The following is a 20,904-nucleotide window of genomic DNA, read 5'->3' as shown; positions in this document are numbered from 1 at the left end:
AAGCGCGGATTGGATTAATCTCCTCCTCTGTGATTCTGTCATTGTCATTGTCAATGCTACCAATGTAAAAACCTATAATGTCACATATACATGAATCACCTCCCACTTGACATTCCTAAGGACCCCAATAAAGGCTGGGGAACATGTGCAAGCCTCTTCTTCCCTTCTCTTCTCTTACACCTCTTACTTTTACAGGGTTTGCTCTCCCTCTTGCCTCTTACAATCTTGATCTTTCTGTGGCCTGTTATGTTCCTCATGTCTGACTGACTTATGCAGCGCAGCTGCCCCGCACATCTCCCATTAATCTCTTGGCTGTGTGGCCCATGGGGGATGTCCCAAAGTTCTCAGCTCCACACCAGTTCTCTTGGTCCTCATACTTATACTTTCTCCACTTGCTTTCTCTTTCTAGAGAGGTAATTACAGAGCTCACATCTCCCCAGGTGTTTTAACTTGTGGTGTCTGAGTCTTTATTCCTGCGTCTCTTGCCCTGACTGCCTTATCTATCTCATATCCATATTCCTCTAGCCTCCATTCTCCTTCTCAGGTCATCCACCCACAGATAAATAATATAGGACTCCTTCATGGGTCTCTATACCAGGGCATTACATTTTCTTTCTTTTTAAAAATCCTTACCTTCTGCATCAATTCTAAGACAGAAGAATGACAAGGGCTAAGCAATGGGGCCCAAGTGACTTTTCCAGGGTCATATAACTAAGAGGTGTCTAAGGCCAAATTTGAACTCAGATCCTCCCAACTCCAGGCCTAGTACTTTATTCACCATGCTACCTAGCTATCCCAAGGGCATTACATTTTCAAGAATATATTAGGATAAAGACAGGTCCCTTGTGGCTCTATATTTGTTTCCTATGTTTCTCTGTCTTAGCCTTCTACCAATACTATAGAAATATTCATGGTATATCTAAGCAAATATTCAAGAAGCTCTTCTTCTGTTGGGGTAGAGTGCTCCCTTGAAAAATACCATCTTTTTTATATAGCATGACATACTGGTTGGGTGGCAGTGCCCCCAGGACTAGTCTTTGTCAGCACTGGCCCTGAGTTACTCAACTGTATAAGTCTGCTTTAGCTCTCTGCCATTACCAGTACCTTCTCTTTGGCCAGCAAGAAGATAAACTATTTGAGAAAACACTTATCGTCTTCTTATTGCAACTACTATCTTTAGCCTATTCTTCTTGATAATAGAGTTTTACATCCAAGTCAACATCTCATAAGATTCCAACATCCTCAGGATTGCTCATAATAACAAATAGAAATTTGGGGTTTGAAAATTGCTTTTCATGTATATCAAATCCTTACAAAAATTGTGATATAAGTGCTATTATGTTATCAATATTTTACATATGAGGAAACCAAGGGTAGGAGAGGTTAAGTGATTTACTCAGGATCACACATCTAGAAAGTGACCAACACAATATATGTAGACTCATAAACTCATGCCTTCTTTATGCCACATCCAGCATTCCATCCACTGTTCCACCTAGTTGTTTAATAAATTAAAAAATAACTAACATTGATGTAGCATTTTGGCTTTGGAAGACATTTTATATATGTTATCGCATTTGATTTTAACAAAGACTGTGAGGTGAGTATTATTACTATCCCCATTTTACAGATAAAGAAACCAAAACAGAAAGAAGTAAAATGATTTGCTCAGATCACAAATCTAGTAAGCATCAGAGACAGATTTTGAACCTCATACCCCTTTGACTTAGCTATTAATGAGCAGTAACACTGGATAATATGTGGCCTAATTCACCTCTCTTACAGTTAAAAAACAAGATAAAGGAAGGAAATAAAACTGGGTCAAAAGTGGTAGAACTTTGGGTCAAACAGAAAGGAAATACAGAAAAACAAGATTTCTCTACATTTGTTCATTCATTTGACTGCCTTTTTAAAAGATAAAAGTTGGGGTTAAACCCTTTTGCCCATTGTTATATATGCTCATTTGGTTTTTATGGTTATAAAGTTTGTAATTTTGAAAAGTCTTAAATGTCTAATGGTATAAAATCTAATAATAGAGTATATAGTCATCCATACATATAAAGCATTGTCTTTTTTTTAAAATCATGCTCTACTCCCTAACCCTTTAACACAGATATTTATGGCTATACCTTGTCTCCCTCTTTTGGACACACACACACACACACACACACACACACACAAATTAAACCTAACCAAATAACAAAATGACCTCCTGACACTATATAAAACATTTACCAATATGGCCTTCCATTTTTCTACTAAGAGGAAGTATATTTTATTGTTTCTTGTTACCAAGGTAGGGTATCATATAGTTTAGCTTCTTATCATTGTGTATGTTATTCTTCTGCTTCTGTTTGTCAGTTTGTATCAGTTCATACAAAACTTCATGCTTCCCTGAATTTCTCACATTATTAGTTTTCAGTGTTATTTATTAATAATTCAGTCAATAAGCAAATGAAGTGCCCTTGAAATGCCAGGCACTGGGCAGAATTAAAGTACATAAATGAAATATTCCTTCTTCAGGGAACTCACATTCAAGTGGGAAAGGCAACATGTGTATATTAAGCATATACAAATTATATGCAAAACAAATACAAGGTAACTAGAAATTCAGAGGTTCAAGAGGAGCTTTGTGTAGGGGTTAGTGCATCTATAGAGGTTGGGAAGTAAACTAGGATATCTGAAAATTGAAAGAGGGAGGAGGGGACATTTGCAGTGAGGAGGAAAATTTGGATTTGACTTAAGAGACAAATATGCATAATTTTGATTTTAAAAAATGACTAGAAGATGGAAGCAAGCCAGGTGACAGATAATGTTGTTGTTCAGTAGTATTCTACTCTACATGACCCCAAGGGCAATAGTTATCTATGGGATTTTCTTGGCAAGGATATTAGAGTGATTTGCCATATATATCTACTGGGCATCTTAGCTGCCTTATAAGAGTTAACATATATAAAAGGCCTTGTAAATTCTAAAGCTTTATATCAATGCTAGCTATCATTATTAACATGGTCTTATAAAAAGAATTATAGAGTACTAAAGTTCAAAATTAGGTGGTTCTTATGGAGGATGCTAAGGAAAAGAAAGAAGATTATTTTTATTGAGAGAATATGGATCAAATAAGAGATAAGGCTTTTGCTTGGAGTAGACAATAGCTGCCAACAGGAAGAAGACAGAGATGCTCAATTCATATTCTGCTTTTTTCTCTACCAAGGAGAATAAATGACCTTTGTGTTGGAAATGACAACAAAAATGACTAACAGGAAGCTGATAACTAAGATAAGTAATGAACTAGTAAGAGAACACCTGGTTACCCTTGATGGATTCAGGGCACCTGGCCCAGATGATCTATATGATCAACCTCAGATTCTGAAAGAGCTAGCAGATGGGACTGCTGAGCTACTTCAATGACCTTTGAAAGATGCAAAAAAGAAGTGTATCACAAGATTGGAAAAGGGCAAATCTTGTCATTTTCATTAAGTGGGAAAAGAACAGTCTGAAAACTGCAGGCCAGCAAGCCTATTGCCGTTATCTTTAAAATTCCTTAACTTAAAGTTCCTGAAGTTCAGTGAATAAAGTCAAAAGACTTTAAAGTCAAATTGATTATTAGAAAAATTATAGTATGGATCCTTGAAATAATTGTTGAAAATTTGGAAAAGGAAGCAATGATTACAAAAAGTCAGCATGACTTCTTAAAGAACAGTTATAATGAATTAATTTTCCTTTTTTGACAAGATTACTAAACTAGTAGATGATTAGAAGCCTAGGAATTTAGATTTAAAACCTACATTTTAGCAAAGCTTTTGATAAGTCATCTACTGATCTTACGGAGATGTAGCAGGGATGCGGATTAGATAATAATATAATTAGATGGATACAGACTTGGTTAGATGACCAGACTCAAGAGTCTGTTGTTGTTACCAAGTTGTTGTTACAAGAGTAGTTATTACCAAGTCATTGTGATAGGAAATTTCCAGTGGAATACCCCAGGAGTCTATGCTATTTAAAACTTTCATCAGTGTCTTGAATAAAGCAATAGATGGTAGATTTGTTAGATTTATAGATGATACAAAATTGGAAGGGATGGCTAACTGGATGACAATCAGGATTCAAAAAAGATCTTGACAAGGATAGGTCATTGTGCGGTTAGCAGATTGTTTGAAAAAAAAAAAAGATCTTTGGAGTTTAGAGGACTACAAGTTCAATATAAGTCCATGTGTAAAATGGCTGCCCCAAAAAAGCCAATGTCATCCATCTTGGGCTGTGATAAGAGATCAGATCTCATCTGGAGTGTTGTTCTCAGTTCTGGATATCATGATTTAAGAAAGATACTGATAAGCTTGTGAGATTTTAGAAGAAGGCAACCAAGATAATGAAAACTATGCCTTAAGATAATCAGTTGAATAATGTTAAGCCTGGAGAAGAAGAGCTCAGCGAGTATGTAACTGTTGTCTTCAGTTATTTAAAAGAATATCTCATGGTGGAAGGGTCAGACTTGTCCTTGTTTTTAACCCCAGAGATCAGTACTAAAAGCAATCAGTGGAGGCTGCAAAGAGAAAAAGTTTGGCTCGATGTCAGGACAAGTTTCCTAACTATTAAAGTTGTCCAAAATGGAATGTGTTGCCTCAAGATGGAGTGATTTTTTCCGTTCTGGAAGTCTATAAGCAGAAGTTATGTGTCTAACTGGCAGCTATATTACTGAAAGAATTTGTTCCAAATATAGGGTAGACTAAATCCAGCTCTCAAATCCTGTGATTCTTCATGATATTCCAAGGATGAGAAGCAACCTTTGCAGAAAATGCAAAGCCAGAGATGGGAGATGGACTGTCGTATGTGATTTGCCTGAACTAAGAAGTTCATGGAGGGAAGTAATGGGCAACAATTTTTTTTAGAAAGAACAGGATCATTTATTTAGATTGGGAAGGAACTTTAAAGAAAAAGTCAAGCCTCCTCATGATGAGGAAACGTAAGGTATAGAGGTATCCAGAGACTTGCCCAAGGTCACACAGCTAGTAAGTGTCTAAGTCAGGATTTGGACTAATGTCTCCCTGATTCTAGATCTTACACTCTATTTATTATTGCTGTGTGGATGCAGGTTGTGAAAATTTTTAAATGCCTGGCAGAAGAATTTGTATTTGATTTTAGAGGTAATAGTAAGCCACTTAACAGGGTTGGCATGGTATCAGACTTGTGCTTTAGGAATAACTTTGGAGATGAATTGGAGAGGAGAAAGACATGAGACCAAGTCCATTTAGGGAACTATTATGATAATAGGCCATGCAAGAAGTCTCTGAACTGGAGGAGTAGTGCTCTAAATGGAGAAATTGTGATGGTTGTGAGAAATATTGTTAAAATAGATTGCAAATATGCCATATGAAAATGGTGAATATTAGGAATTCAGAAAAACATGAGAAGACTTTTTGAACTGATGCAAAATGAATACAGCAAAACCAAGAGAGTATACACAATAGCTATAATATTATAAATGAAAATACCAAAAGGAACTTAACTTGGGATTGTTGATGTTGAATATTGTATTTACTTTCAGATAAGTGTTTTATGTGTCAGTTTTGTTTAAATGTTGTTTTTTGTTAATAGGGAGGGGAGTATATCTGTTAATGATAGTAATGTAACTCAATTAAAATAGGGAAGAAAATATCCAAAAGTTAAAAAAGAGAAAGGAACCATATAACCAACCACATAGCAGCACCTTGTGTTGTAGCAAAGAGTTGCAAACCAAGAGGGTGCCCAGGATGAACAAATTATGCTGTATGAATAATGTTGTTGTGCTATTTAGTCAGAAATGACTTTTTGTGACCCCATAGATCAACAGTCTATGGAGTTTTCTTGGCAAAAAAATGAATGCTTTGCCACTTTCTTCTCCAGTTTTAGGCAGGGGTTAAGTGACTTGTCCAAAGTCAAATAGCTAATAAGTGTCTGAGGTCAGATTTTAACTCTGGACATTACAAACCTGGTGCTCTAGCCACTGTACAACCTATATGTTCCTATGTGAATGTAATGGAATATTAATGCATTGTAAGATATTATGAAAGGGACAGATTCTGAAAAACCTGTGAGAACTTGTATTAACTTGGGCAGAGTAGAGTGAACAGAACCAGGAAAACAAGTTTTATAATAAATGCAATGTTGTAAAGAAAAACACCTTTCAAAGACTTAAGCACCCTGATTAATATAATGACCAACCATGATACCAGAGGAACATCTTGATAAAGATGTGATTGATGGACTAGAGATTTAGATTGAGACCATACATTTTTGGCCAATATGTGAATTTGTTTTGATTGACTTTGCTTATTTGTTACAAAGGGGGCCTTAGAATTTTTTGTGTGAGAAATTGAAGGGATGAAAAAGGGAACTAGTTACTATATGAATAAGAAGGAGTATCCATTAAATATTTTTTAAAAGAATAGCAAGAGTTTAAGGAAAAAACACAATGGGACAGTTAAATGGCTCAGTGGATTGAGCCAGGCCTAGATGTTGAACATTCTGAATTCAAATATGACTTCAGACACTTCCTAGCTGCGTGATCCTGGGCAAGTCACTTAAACTCCATTGCCTAGGTCTTACCATTCTTCTGTATTAGAACCGATACACAGTACTGATTCTAAGACAGAGGGTTATTAGACTTTTAAAAAAAGAAGAAAACACAACCAGGACAGCTTCAGAACTAATGTGCCAAAAGTATTATATACTTTTAAAACAATAAACAAGCTACACATATTTGAGATTTACAATTTCATTTTTGTACCAATCCTCTTTTTCTGTTCTTTGCTTATGGAAATGCTTCTATTCACTAACGTTTCTCAAGTTCATAATAATAAAAGAAATTTAAAAAATTAATCAGAGGAAAGGACACAAACTGTTTTTTTTTCAAAATTATAAATTATTAAGACATTTTATATTGCATTTGTTCTTTTTCTTATTAAACAACTATTTATGAAAAGTTTTATTGTATGTAAAATACTGTGACAGAGCATATCAATTCTTCACCAATTTTTTATTCCAGCTAAAATGGACTACTAGCTATTCCTAAAACCCAATATTCTATCACCTATCTCTTTGCCTTTGCATTAACAGCCCCTCACATCTGGAATTGATTTTCCTCCTCACCTCTGTCTAATACAATCTCTATATTCCTTTAGAGTGCATTTTAAGTGCTACCTTTCATGTGAAGACTTTCCTGATCCTCTCTCACTAAAGCTTTCTCTTTTTTGAAATTACATTATAAATAGTGTATTCATTTACTTGTATATTTTGCGTCCCCACTCCACCCCAGTAGAATGTAAACTCCTTGTGGGCAGACTTAAATTTTTATGATTTGTATACCTAATGCCTAACATAGTTCTTTACACAGAGTAGGAAATTAGTACGTATTGAATTGAATTGAACTGAATTGGATTGATATGGGGCATAAAAAGATAAATAACAATTGATCCTCATGTAGGTATGAGGTACAAATTATTATAATGAAAGGAAATATGTGGTGTATTCATTCAGAAAAATTCATAGGACTTATAGATTATTGTTGGCTAGAGTGACCAAGAAAAGCTTCATGGAGGAGGTTGGGATTTTGATAAGCAGATATTTGAGAGGGAGCATTCTAGATAGAGGGAACTGCATGGGCAAAAGTATGGAATTTGGGTGTTATTTGGAAGGCAATGAAAAGCTTTTTGTAGAGTTTGATCACAGAGGTGACATTGTCTGAGTCATTGGGGAGTGTACCCTGATCACAGTGTGTAGGATGAATTGAAGGAGGAAGAAATTGGAAGTAGGGAGAACAGTTGCTCCAAGTAAGCTGTAATGAAGACCCCCAACCAAGATCATGTCAGTGGCAATGAAGGATAAAGATGTGAGAAACATTTGGAAGGTGGAAATGACAGGACATGATGGCTGATTCAGTTTGTGGAACTACATTAAAGTATTAGGAAAATAGTGCTTTAGGAACTGTATGACAATAATGGCACAAGGAAAATTGGAGAGGAAAAGACAGGGGAAGCTGTTATTATAAGGTCAAGAGAGGATAATAGAAGCTTAGAGAAGAGAATTTTAAACTTTATGATGACTCAGTTTGAAAAGTTGGGAAGTAAGAAATAGCTAGAGAATTGTGGATTCTATTTGAAGAACCATTAAGGTTTGCCATCTTCAAGTGGTTTTTGGAATCTCAGCTAACTTCTGGTGATTGTCTTTTTCTGTTTATGGAAGTTGTAGCCTCTTGTCACACAAATGGATCTTGCCACCTCATCCACACCTTTTGACCTCTAGGCTAAATTTAACAAGTGAAATTAAACTGGCTCTTTTCTAAGACTGTCCACAAATTGTAATTGCTAGAGAACACTGGGGCTAGAGTGCTGAATGTCAAAGAAGATTCTACATTTTGCACAAACTATCGGTTTGCCTCTATTGAAGTATAAAGTGGTAAGTGCTATTTAAAATAAAAAAATTTGTTTGATCTCTTTAGAGATTGCCTCTCTTGCATGTCATATCACAGTAATTGAGATTGGGTGGGGCAATGCTTTTGGCAGCTCTTTATTTTCATTCACAAGAGGTTGTAGTGCATTTTCCATCGATGGTACTCATTTGTGGAATTCCTTGCACAAATTTAGATTTAGAAGTAACATCATTAAATATATTGTTAATGGGGATGTTTCTACTTTATATAAGAAGACATCTTCAGTGCTAGAACAAATTCCTCATTTGTAGGATGAAGAAATTGTCTCAAAAGTCATCTCTTCAAATAAAACTATTATCTCATTCATATGACTGTTCCATCAAACATTGCAGATAACCAATGCCTGCCTTACGTGACCCTTTGAGCCTGTTAGAGCTCTGCCATAAGAAGCAGATCCAATATGCTTTGCCTTTTCTCATTTTCTTTTGACTTGCTAAGGATACCAGTGAAGTACTCAAGCTCTCCAGCAATGCCTCACCATTGCCACAATACCAGTACCATTTTTTCTGTAAGATATTTCTTTGATGGCATCCTTTACTCCAGTTCTTATTTGTGTTTCCTCATTTATAATGTACAGCACCTGCTCTTATCTACTGTGTTCTTCTCCATTGCTTTCTGAGTGTCAACCATTTTCAATTTTTGGGGAGATTGTAGAGTTCTATGATATTATAGTCATATAACCAGGCCAAAACAATTTTGGTATTTTTAAAAATGGGCTTGTTTCTGGTAGATTTTTATTTCCTGAAGTAATACAGCCTATTTTCCTCTTCCTTTTTTATTCTGTATTTAACTTATTGCCCATTTGCCATATCTGACCAAGTTATATGTACTGATGAGCCCTAAAGATTGTCCTTCTAACTACATGCCATAACCTGGGCAATGAGAATTCTTTATCCACTTTTGCTTTTTCATATGCAGATAGGTTAGGCCAAATTCTTTTGAATGATTACGGATCTCATCCAATAGGCTCTGCGATGTTCCAGGGCTTGATGCAACCAACACAATGTCATCTCTGAGCAGGACCATCTGGAGAGCCTCACTATTCACAGGGAATCCTCCTTCTACTTGGATACTATGCTGGATCTCCATCACTGTGGCAAATGCTTTTGGTGAGCATACATTTCCCTCTTTTAGTGCCTCTCCTGATACTTATGATCAGAGGGTCATCAGACAAGACAATATTCAGTCTTACAAGGAATTTTGAACAATTTGGATGAATGAACAGAAAACGTTTTGTACCAAAGTCTTTAAAGTGTTGTTTTGATCTACTTAAATTCTTTTTTAAAACCAACAAATGAGCATTATGGGACCTTATGTTTACTACATCTTACAGTCAATTACATGATGATAACGATGTGATCTAAGTAGAACACCACTTGCCAAATCCTGCCTTTTCTCTACTCAGAAACCTCACCAAGGTTGCCATATAAAATTTTTATACATATAGGAAAATAGGCATAGGTAGAAGCTATTCTCTCAGTTGTCTTTTTTTTTTTCAGTGTAACATGGCCCAAGATTTTTTCTATGCCACTGATAAGATAGCCTGAATATTAATCCCTCAATTCCTTTATACTTATGTCTTTTCCAGCATGGTTATCTTGGATATCTAATTCATCAGTTTTCCCCATCTACATTCTCTTTAATTCTATTTCTACATATGGGGTTGTGATTTTAATCCATGTGTGACAGTTCTGCTTTTCTTAATGGTTAAAAGGATTATTATAATAATCCTTACAGATCATTTCTGTTTCTTCTATGTAGGCTTCAGGACTTTGGTTCCTTGCATTCCTTATTTCTGATTCATATTTTTCAGCATTTTTTACTTTGCATTGAAGTCATTAAGTATCAAAACATATGTTGATTATTCTTTGTAGACTATTTCTACTTTTTTCATTCTCTGCAGATATTGTTGATACATAAGCTACAGTTATTTTTGTGTTTTTTTCTTTGCAAATACATAAATCCGGAACTCCACAATACAATATGACCATGATGTACCATTTCTTGTTGCTTTGGGCCATACAATAAAGCTAATGATGTCTACTTGTGACCCTTCTTTCCATTTGGCCAAAATGTTCTAATTTTTTTTTCTGGTTTCATTGATATGGAAAATGTCAAGATTGATAAAATCCATTTCCTCTTTTTTGTCTATTGGTCACTGGGAAAGAGTAATAACAACAGTAACAACAACCCCCTCAAAGTCCAAAATATTAGCTATGCTTTGAGTTGGGATGGAGAAAATGATGGGGTAACATAAAATGTGGACTTTCTATGTACTAAAACTGACAGGAACATGCTGGCCTGTTGGATTCTAGAAAAACTTATGATTGACACTTTGGCCAATATGATGAAACTACTCCTTCCAATATAAGAAATTGATGGTGTAGCATATGATTGCTGCCTAGCTGTATTCTAAACTATTGTGATGATTAGCTTGATGCAGAGGACAACAAAGCAAATGATGTTCTCTTATGTTCTTATGTGACTAAAAGCAAGATACATTGGTAAAAATAAAAAATAGCAATATACTACCTGCTGAAAATGTTTGAATATAGATAGTGCTGACTGCTAAAGCAGGAAAATTAGGAGTATGTATGAAATGAAATGAAAACATACCTTCATCATATGCCAATATTATATCATAACTAAACTTGAAACATCTTACTGGTTATAGGCAAGAAAGTCATGCTGCTTTTTGTCAATGTTACCTTCAGATCCAATCCAGGTCACACAGGAACAAATTACAAGACTGTTAATACTCAAATGGGTACATAATCTCATTGGTTCAAGAGTTCCCTCAAGTGATTCTGAGTAATTTTAAAATTTTAATTTAATTCCCCCCCAATTATATGGAAAACAGTTTCTAACATTTAAAAAAAATTTTGATCCTGAAATTTTCTCCCTCTTCCTTTCTCCTTCAACTTCCTCCCCTATGCTAAGATGGTAAGCAATCTGATATAGATATTATATGTGAAATAATGTAAAATGTTTTTCCATATTAATCTTTTTGTGAAAGGAAACTAAAAAAATTTAGGAAGAAAGTGAAAAAAATGCTTTGGTCTGTATTCAATCTCCATCAGTTCTTTCTCTGGAAAGTAGATGGCATTTTTTATCACGAGTCCTTTGGGATTCCTTCAGATCATGTATTGCTAAGAATAGCTAAATTATTCATAATTGTTTATCATAATAGATTGCTGTCAGGGTATACAATGTTCTCTTGGCTCTGCTTTTTCACTCTGCTTCAGTTTCATGTAAGTCTTTATAGGTTTTTCTGAACTCTTCCTGCTTGTCAATTTTTTTTTAAACCCTTACCTTCCGTCTTGGAATCAGTACTGTGTATTGCTTCCAAGGCAGAAGAGTAGTAAGGGTTAGGCAGTGGGGATAAAGTGATTTGCCCAGGATCCGACAGCTAAGGAAGTGTCTGATGCCAGATTTGAACCTAGGGCCTCCAGTCTCTAGGTCTGGCTCTCAATCCACTGAGCCACCCACCTGCCCCCCTGCTTGTCAATTCTTACAGCACAATAGTGTTCCATTACAATCATATACTATAACTTACTCAGTTATTCCCCAATTGATGGGCATCTCCCCACTTTCCAACTCTTTGCCCCCATAAAAGGGCTACTTTAAACATTTCTGTACATATAGGTTCCCCCCCCCACACCCCTTTGCTTTTTAAAAATCTCTTTAGGATACAAACCTTGTGATGGTATTTCAAAGGATATGTAATTTTATAGCCCTTTGGATCTAAGTTACTCTCCAGAATGATCACATAAGTTCACAACTCCCTCAACAGTGCATTAGTACCTCAGTTTTCCCACATCCTCGCCAAGTTTTTTTCATTTTTCTTTTCTGTCATAATAGTCAAGCTAATAGGTAAAGGGTGGTACCTCAGAGTTGTTTTAATTTACATTTCTTTAATTGTGTTTTAGAGCATTTTATTTTACACGATTATAGAGAGATTTAATTACTTTGTCTGAGAACTGCCTATTCATATCCTTTGACCATTTATCAATTGGAGAATGGCTTGTATTATACATTTGATTCATTTCTCTATGTATTTGAGAAATAAGGCTTTTCCTGTAAAAAATCTTTTCACCATTATGATTAATGTGTATTATTCTTTATCCTATTTCTCCTCTTCTCTCTTCTTTCATTCTGTCCATCTTCAAAAGTGCTTAGTGTCTGAACACCTCATTCTCCAATTTACCTATCTTCTATCAGCACCCCTCCACATTTGTCTTATCCTCTTCCCCTTCTTTCCTGTAGGGTAAGATAGATTTCTTTATCCAATTGATGGTGTATGAACTTTTCTCTTAAGCCAAATGAAACTTGAATAAAGTTCAAATGCTTCTCTCCTTACTTCCCCCATCTTTTCCTTCACTATAAAATTTCATGCAAGATAATTTATCCCATTCTATTTCTCCTTTTCCCCTTCCCGCTTCCTCACCCTTTAATTTTTTAAGATCATTTCATTCAGCTCACACTCTTGCCCTCTGTCTATGTATAATGCTTCTTATTCCCTTAGTAATAATAAAATTCTTAGAAATTATAAGTATTCTCTTCCCATGTAGATATCTAAACAGTTTAGCCTTATTACATGTCTTTTGATTTATCTTTTCTGTTTTTTTTTATGTTTCTCTTGAGTTTTATATTTGAGTGTCAAATTTTCCATTCAGCTCTGGTCTTTCCATTAGGAATGTTTAAAAGTCCTCTATTTCATTGAATACCCATTTGTTTCCACATCAAGGATTATGCTCAGTTTTTCTGGGTTAAAGATTCTTGGTTGAAATTATAGCTCCTTTATCCTCTGGAATATCATATTCCAGGCCCTCTGATTCTTTAAGGTAAAAGCTGCTAAAACTTGTGTTATTCTTACTGTGGCTTTATGATGTTTGAACTGGCTCTTTTTAGCTGCTTTCAGTATTTTCTCCTTGATTTGAGTTCTGGAACTTGGCTATAACATACCCAAGAGCTATCTTTTTTAGGATCTCTTACAGGAGGTATTTAGTGGATTCTTTTTCTATTTTACCTTGTGGTTCTGGAATATCAGGGCAGTTTTCCTTGATAATTTCTTGCAAGGTGATCTCTAAGCAAATTTTTTGTCATGGATTTGTAAAGGGGAAAAGGGATTTAATTTTTAAAGGATTGGACTTGATTATTTAAGAGTTTGGTCACCAGAAATTTATTTAATTCCAAAGAGATTTTATTTACAATTTATTTACAAAATGTAGAAAGAGTGAAGCAAGAAATCAGAGAAAAGATATAAAGTAAGATATCTAGCCTGAGTACTCTAAGTAATTTACTGCTGACCCCTCCAGGCAGTAAGAATTAGTTTCAGGCAGCCTCAGCAAATTCAAGGAACCAGGCAGTTTCCCAAGAGGATAGGTCTTTCCTGAGGCTGGTCTCTTCAGAGAAAAGCCAGCAGTTGAGAGTAAACTTTTTCATTCACCACATGTCAGTCCAGTCAGCAGATTCTCCTGCCCCTCTTCACCAGCCTCAACTCAAAAGCATGAAGAATTCCTCCAGTCTCCACTCCCAAAAAATGAAGAACTCCAGCAGAACTCTCTCACTGGAGGTTCCACTCCCAAGTTGAACTCCCCTCCAAGAATCTCCAAACTCTGTGTAGCACTCTCTCTTTTAAAGGCATTTTCTCTTAGATCACTTCCCCATATTCCACGTCTACCAATCATAGCTGATGCTCTGCTCTAGGACTGCCCAGAAGGCAGTTAATCGATTCTGATTCATTACCCACTATTGCACACATGGGTCGCAGACCTCTTACTTCATGATTAAGTGAGATATTTGAACTTCTGTTGATTAGATCAAAATGGGCAGATCTTCATACTTTTATGTACTGTGTTTGCACTTTTGTGATTGAATCTAAACATAGGCGGGTCTCCATACTTAACTTTTAAGTAGGGGACTAAAATCTAAAAATAGACATGAGTTACAATTTAAATCTTCACAATCAAGGAAGAACTAAGTACCTTCATTGTTACCATCAGGGGCAAGCCAAATCCAATCTTCACAGCTTTCAGGTAGTCCAATAATTCTTAGAATATCTCTCTTGGATGCAATTTCTAAGACAGTCATTTTTTCCTATGAGAAATTTAACATTTTCTTTTCTTTTTCTAATTCTTTTTTCTTTGATTTTTTTCTTGATGTCCCATGGAGTCATTAGCGTCCACTTGCCCAATTCTAATTTTCCACACATGATTTTCTTGAGTGAACTTTTGTATCTCCTTTTCCATTTGGCCAATTCTATTTTGTAAAGAGTTCTTTTCCTCAGTTCTTTTTCCATTTGGCCAATTATGCCTTTTAAGAAATTCTTATCTCTAAAGGATTTTTGTGCCTCTTTTATCAATTGGTCTATTCTGGTTATTAAGATATTATTTAATAATTTTTGTATGCTTCCTTTACCAAGCTGTTGACTCTTTTTTAATTGATTTTCCTTTGCCACTCTTACTTCTTTTCCCAGTTTCTTTTTCCTACCTCCCACTTAATTTTTAAAATCTTTTTTGAGTTCTTCTATGAATTCTTTATGGACTCAAGAGCAATTACTATTTTTCTTGGAGGCTTTGGATTCAACAATATTGACTGTGTTTTCTTCTTCTGAGTTTGTGTTTTGGTCTTCCCTGTCACCAAAATAACTTTCTCTGTTGTTTCTTTTTGTTTGTTTGTTTTTGCTCATTTCCACTTTTTTCACTTAAAAAACTATTAAAGTTGGGCTCTGTAACTGTGGTGAAAAGAGCATTTTACAAGCTTAAAGTACTTTGCATAGCTGCCTTCAGAGCCATCTCTGGAGATCTATAAGTCTTCAGTTCTTCTAAGGTGGTGATCTAAAGAGAGGTATGTTTACTACTCTCTCTTCCCATGTGCTGGTTTTTTTCCAACAATAAGCACTCTTTTCTACCTTGAACCTGTGACCAAGGTCCCCTGCTCCCCCTACAGTCACAAGTGCTCGTGTTTATTATTGCTCCTCCCCACCCTGAGACCATGATCCAGGACTACTATTCTGGATCTGCATATGAGCAATGTGACAAGAGTCTTGTGCCCAGAGCCAGCAAAGGGACCCTACAATCTCCTTCTGAGCAGTTGCCTGACTCCCTCTTGCCATCTGTGGCTGAGAGCTCTGAATAGATTTGCTGTTGCTTCAGCTACCTCCAAGGCATGTTGCCTTGGTGGAGCTTGCTTTGAGTGCTGCTTTGCACTCCATTTTCATCCTGGTGGAGTGGTTCTTTTGTGCCAGTCTTTACTAAGTAGTAGCCAAGACTGATCATAGATAATTAGAAAGGAATTGGCAAAAACTGTAGCACATCACTTCAGAATGTAAAAATTTAGCAATTATGGACTATCTAGCAAGACATGCCCTGGTAGTTAGAATTGGACATCAGAAACTCGGCATTTTTCATATACTGACAAAATATCTTGGAGAACTCAACTAAATCTGACTTGAAATGCAACCATTATCTCAGACTGAATTCTGTCCTAAACTCATCCAGATATGACTGTGATATCAAAAAAAAACCCATATGATTTTGATCCATAAAAACCTAAGAGCAACTTTTTAAAAATAGATGACCAAATGCTTATCTCCAGGCTGCCTGGGACAAAAAGCTTTTAAAATAAAGACCTAGCAGAAGAGATCAAAATCATGTGGGAATAAGATGAGCTTTAGATCATCCCCATTGTTTTGTCTGCTACTGGTGTTTCCCCAAATCCCCCAGACTGAAGATACTTTTAGAGTCTATAGAACCCAAGCTTACATCTTAATACTTTTATTCAACTACAAGATTGTTATTTTATATAGCTCTACAATAGCCCATAGAACATGAAATATAAAAGAATGAATAGCAGGGTAGTGACTTGTCCCTTGACTGTTTCTATTTGAACCTCATTAAAAAAAGATGAGACAAATAAGATAATACCTTACCAAGACATGACCTAGTGGCTAGAATTAGAGATCAGAAACTCACTATTTTTCACTGGATTGTCAGATGGTTAATCCTCATACTCCAAATACTGATCTCCAGATATCCTGGAGAAACCAATCAAAAAATATATTGGTAATTTTATTGTAAACTGAAACATTTTAATAGATGTTGTTTTATCAAATATAGTTTTCAAATTGAATTTTATGAAAGGCTTTCAAAATACAAAGGCCTAAGAAAAGAAAGGAAAAGCCGGTGGTGAACAAGATAAAAGATATTTATATCATCCTCATTATCCTATCTGCTACAAGAGATACGTACTGAGGTTGTTCTTAGTGAACCTACACAAGATTAATTTACATCTTGATACTTTTTTAAAGAAAATTTTATTTAGTCAATTTAGAACATTATTGCTTGGTTACATGAATCATAATCTTTCCCTCCCTCCCCTACCCCACCTTTCCATAGCTGACCTGCAATTCCACTGAGTTTTACAGATGTCCTTGACCAGAATCTATTTCTATGTTGTTGATGTTTGGCACTAGGATGTTCAGTTAGAGTACATCCCCAATCATATCCCCCTCGATCCATGTAATCAAGTAGTTATTTTTCTTCGGTGTTTCTGCTCCCACAGTTTTTCCTCTAAATGTAGTGTTCTTTCTCATAAATCTCTCTGAGTTGTTTAGGATCACTGTATTGCCACTAACAAAGAAGTCCATTACATTTGATTGCACCACATTGTATCAGTCTCTATGTATAATATTCTCCTGGCTCTGATCCTTTCACTTTGTATCAATTCCTGGAGGTCATTCTGGTTCACATGGAATTCATTCAGTTTATTATTCCTCTGAGTACAATAGTACTCCATCACCAACATATACCACAATTTGTTCAGCCATTCTCCAATTGAAGGGCATCCCCTCATTTTCCAATTTTTGACCACCACAAAGAGCACAGGTATGAATATTCTTGTACATGTCTTTTCCCTTATTATTTCTTTGATGTACAAACCCAGAAGTGCTATGGCTGGATCAAAGGGCAGACAGTCTTTTATTGCCCTTTGGGCATAGTTCCAAATTGCTCTCCAGAATGGTTGGATCAATTCACAACTCCACCAGCAGTGCATTAATGTACCAACTTTGCCACATCCCCTCCAGCATTCATTACTTTCCATTGCTGTCATGTTAGCCAATCTGCTAGGTGTGAGGTGATACCCAAGAGTTGTTTTTTATTTGCATCTCTCTGATTATAAGAGATTTAGAATACCTTTTCATGTGCTTATTAATAGTTTTGATTTCTTTAACTTAAAATTGCCTATTCATGTCCCTTGTCCATTTATCAATTGGAGAATGGCTTCATTTTTATACAATTGATTTAGCTCTTTGTAAATTTGAGTATTTAGACCTTTTTCAGCGGTTTTTGTTATTAAGATTGTTTCCCATTTTGTTGCTTCCCTTCTAATTTTGGTTGCATTGGTTTTGTTTGTACAAAACCTTTTTAATTTAATATAATCAAAATTATTTATTTTACATTTTGTGATTTATTCTAACTTTTGCTTGGTCTTAAAATATTTCCTTGCCCAAAGATCTGACATGTATACTATTCTGTGTTCACCTAATTTACTTATAGTTTCCTTCTTTATATTCAAGTCATTCAGCCATTCTGAGTTTATCTTGGTTTTAGGGTGTGAGATGTTGATCCAAACCTAATCTCTCCCATACTGTCTTCCAATTTTCCCAGTAGTTTTTATCAAATAGTGGATTTTTGTCCCAAAAGCTGGGATCTTTGGGCTTATCATAGACTGCTTGCTGAGATTGCTTACCTAAGTGTATTCCACTGATCCCCCTTTCTGCCTCTTAGCCAGTACCATATTGTTTTGATGACCATTGCTTTATAGTATAGTTCGAGATCTGGTACTACAAGGCCACCTTCCTTCACATTTTTTTTTCATTATTTCCCTGGATATCCTTGATCTTTTGTTCTTCCAAATGAACTTTGTTATGGTTTTTTTCTAATTCAGTAAAAACGTTTTTTGGTAGTTCAGTGGATATGGCACTAAATAAATAAATTAATTTGGGTAGGATTGTCATTTTTATTATGTTAGCTTGTCCTACCCATGAGCAATCAATGTTTTTCCAATTTTTTAGATCTAATTTTAATTGTGTGGAGAGTGTTCTGTAGTTGCGTTTATATAGTTCCTGTGTTTGTCACGGCAGATAGATTCCTAAGTATTATATTGTCTAGGGTGATTTTAAATGGAATTTCTCTTTCTAATTCTTGCTCCTGAGATGTGTTGGAGATATATAGAAATGCTAATGATTTCTATGGGTTTATTTTGTATCCTATAACTTTGCTAAAGTTGTTAATTATTTCCACTAGATTTTAGTTTTTTCTCTGGATTCTTTAAGTAGACCATAATATCATCTGCAAAGAGTGATAGCTTGGTCTCCTCATTACCTATTTTAATACCTTCAATTTCTTTTTCTTCTCTAATTGCTACTGCTAGTGTTTCTAGTACAACGTTAAATAATAGAGTTGATAATGGGCATCCTTGTTTCACTCCTGATCTTATTGGAAAGACTTCTAGTTTATCCCCATTACAGATGATGTTGGCTGATTGTTATATATATATATATATATATATATATATATATATACTGTTTATTATTTTTAGGAAATGACCTTCTATTCCTATACTTGTTTTCAATAAAAATGGGTCTTGTATTTTGTCAAAGGCCTTTTCTACATCTATTGAGATAATCATGTGATTTTTGTCGTTTTGCTTGTTAATATGGTAAATTATGTGGATGGTTTTCCTAATATTGAATCATCTTTGCATCCCTGGTATAAATCCCACCTGGTCATAATGAATAACCCTCATGATCATTTGCTGGAATCTTTTTACTAGTACTCTAGTTAAGATTTTTTCATCTAAGTTCATTAGGGAGATTGGTCTATAGTTTTCTTTTTCTGTTTTTGAACTGCCTGGCTTTGGAATCAGCACCATATTTGTATTGTAAAAGAAGTTTGGTAGAACTCCTTCTTTGCTCATTCTGTCAAATAGTTTGTATAATATTGGGATTAGTTGTTCTTTGAATGTTTGATAGAATTCATTTGTGAATTCATCTGCTCCTGGGGATTTTTTCTTAGGGTGTTCTTTGATGGCTTGTTCAATTTCTTTTTCTGAAACATGGGATTGTTTAGGATTCTATTTCTTCTGTTAATCTAGGCAATTTATATTTTTATAAATATTCATCCATATCACCTAGATTGCCATATTTATTGCCATATAATTGGGCATAATAGTTTTTAATAATTTCCTTAATTTCCTCTTTATTAGAGGTGAGGTCTCCCTTTTCATCTTTGATACTGTTGATTTGGTTTTTTCTTTCCTTTTTTTATTAGATTAACCAGTACTTTGTATTTTTATTTGTTTTTTCAAAGTACCAGCTTCTAGTCTTATTTATTAAATCAATATTTCTTTGACTTTCAATTTTATTAATTTCTTCTTTAATTTTTAGAATCTCTAATTTAGTTTTCATCTGAGGATCTTTAATGTATTTACTTTCTAGTTTTTTAATTTGCATGCCCAATTCATTGACCTCTGCCCTCCCTAACTTGTTAATATATGAACTCAAGGATATAAATTTCCCCCTGAGTACTGCTTTGGCTGCATCCCATAGATTTTGAAAGGATGTCTCATCATTGTCATTTTCTTCAGTAAAATTATTAATTGTTTCTATGATTTGTTCTTTAACTGATTTTGGAGAATCATATTTAATTTCCAATTAATTTTTATTTGCCTCTCCATGTTCCCTTACTAATTATTATTTTCATTGCATTGTTATCTGAGAAGGTTGCATTTATTATTTCTGCTTGTTTGCACTTCTTTGCAATGTTTTTATGCCCTAGTACATGGTCAGTCTTTGTGAATGTACCATGTGCTCCTGAAAAGAAGGTGTATTCCTTTTTGTCCCTATTAATTTTTCCTCACATATCTACTAACGCTAATTTTTCTAAGATTTAATTCACTTCTCTTACCTCTTATTTATTTTTTTGGTTTGATTTATCTAGTTCGGATAGAGGAAGGTTCATGTCTCCCACTAGTATAATTTTTCTATCTATTACATCCTTAAATTCCACTAGTTTCTCCTTTAGAAATTTGGATGCTATGCCATTTGGTGCATACATGTTGAGTACTGATATTTTCTCATTGTCTCTGCTTCATTTTATCAGGATGTAATTACCTTCCCTATCTCTTTTGACTAGCTCTATTTTTACTTTGGCTTTGTCAGACTGTATCATGATTGAGACTCCTGCCTTTTTCTCAGTTGATGCCCAATAGACTTGGCTCCATCTGCTTACTTTTACCCTATGTGTGTCTACCTTCCTTATGTGTGTTTCTTATAGACAGCATATGGTAGGATTTTGGTTTATAATCCACTCTGCTATTTACTTGTGTTTTATGGGTGAGTTCATTCCATTCTCATTCAGAATTAGGAT

At 35.1% G+C, this 20,904-nt stretch overlaps 1 protein-coding gene across 9 annotated transcripts in view; it reads left to right on the top strand.

Annotated features, from left to right (window-relative positions):
* MARCHF10 (membrane associated ring-CH-type finger 10) overlaps positions 1–20,904 on the top strand; it is a 259,755-nt gene that overhangs the window by 111,352 nt on the left and 127,499 nt on the right. The window contains exon 2 of one of the 9 annotated variants that reach the window (XM_016430610.2): positions 9,437–9,579. The exons of the other annotated variants lie outside the window; for them this stretch is intronic. Within the exon in view, the coding sequence (XP_016286096.1) occupies positions 9,571–9,579 (9 nt within the window). The 5' untranslated portion in view covers positions 9,437–9,570. The remainder of the gene's footprint in view (positions 1–9,436; positions 9,580–20,904) is intronic. 9 annotated transcript variants of the gene reach the window in all.

The sequence above is a fragment of the Monodelphis domestica genome, chromosome 2 (assembly GCF_027887165.1).
Source record: "Monodelphis domestica isolate mMonDom1 chromosome 2, mMonDom1.pri, whole genome shotgun sequence".
Taxonomy (NCBI): Eukaryota; Metazoa; Chordata; class Mammalia; order Didelphimorphia; family Didelphidae; genus Monodelphis; species Monodelphis domestica.
Note: the sequence above shows the minus strand (reverse complement) of the source record. Positions and strands in the feature narration are given on the sequence as shown.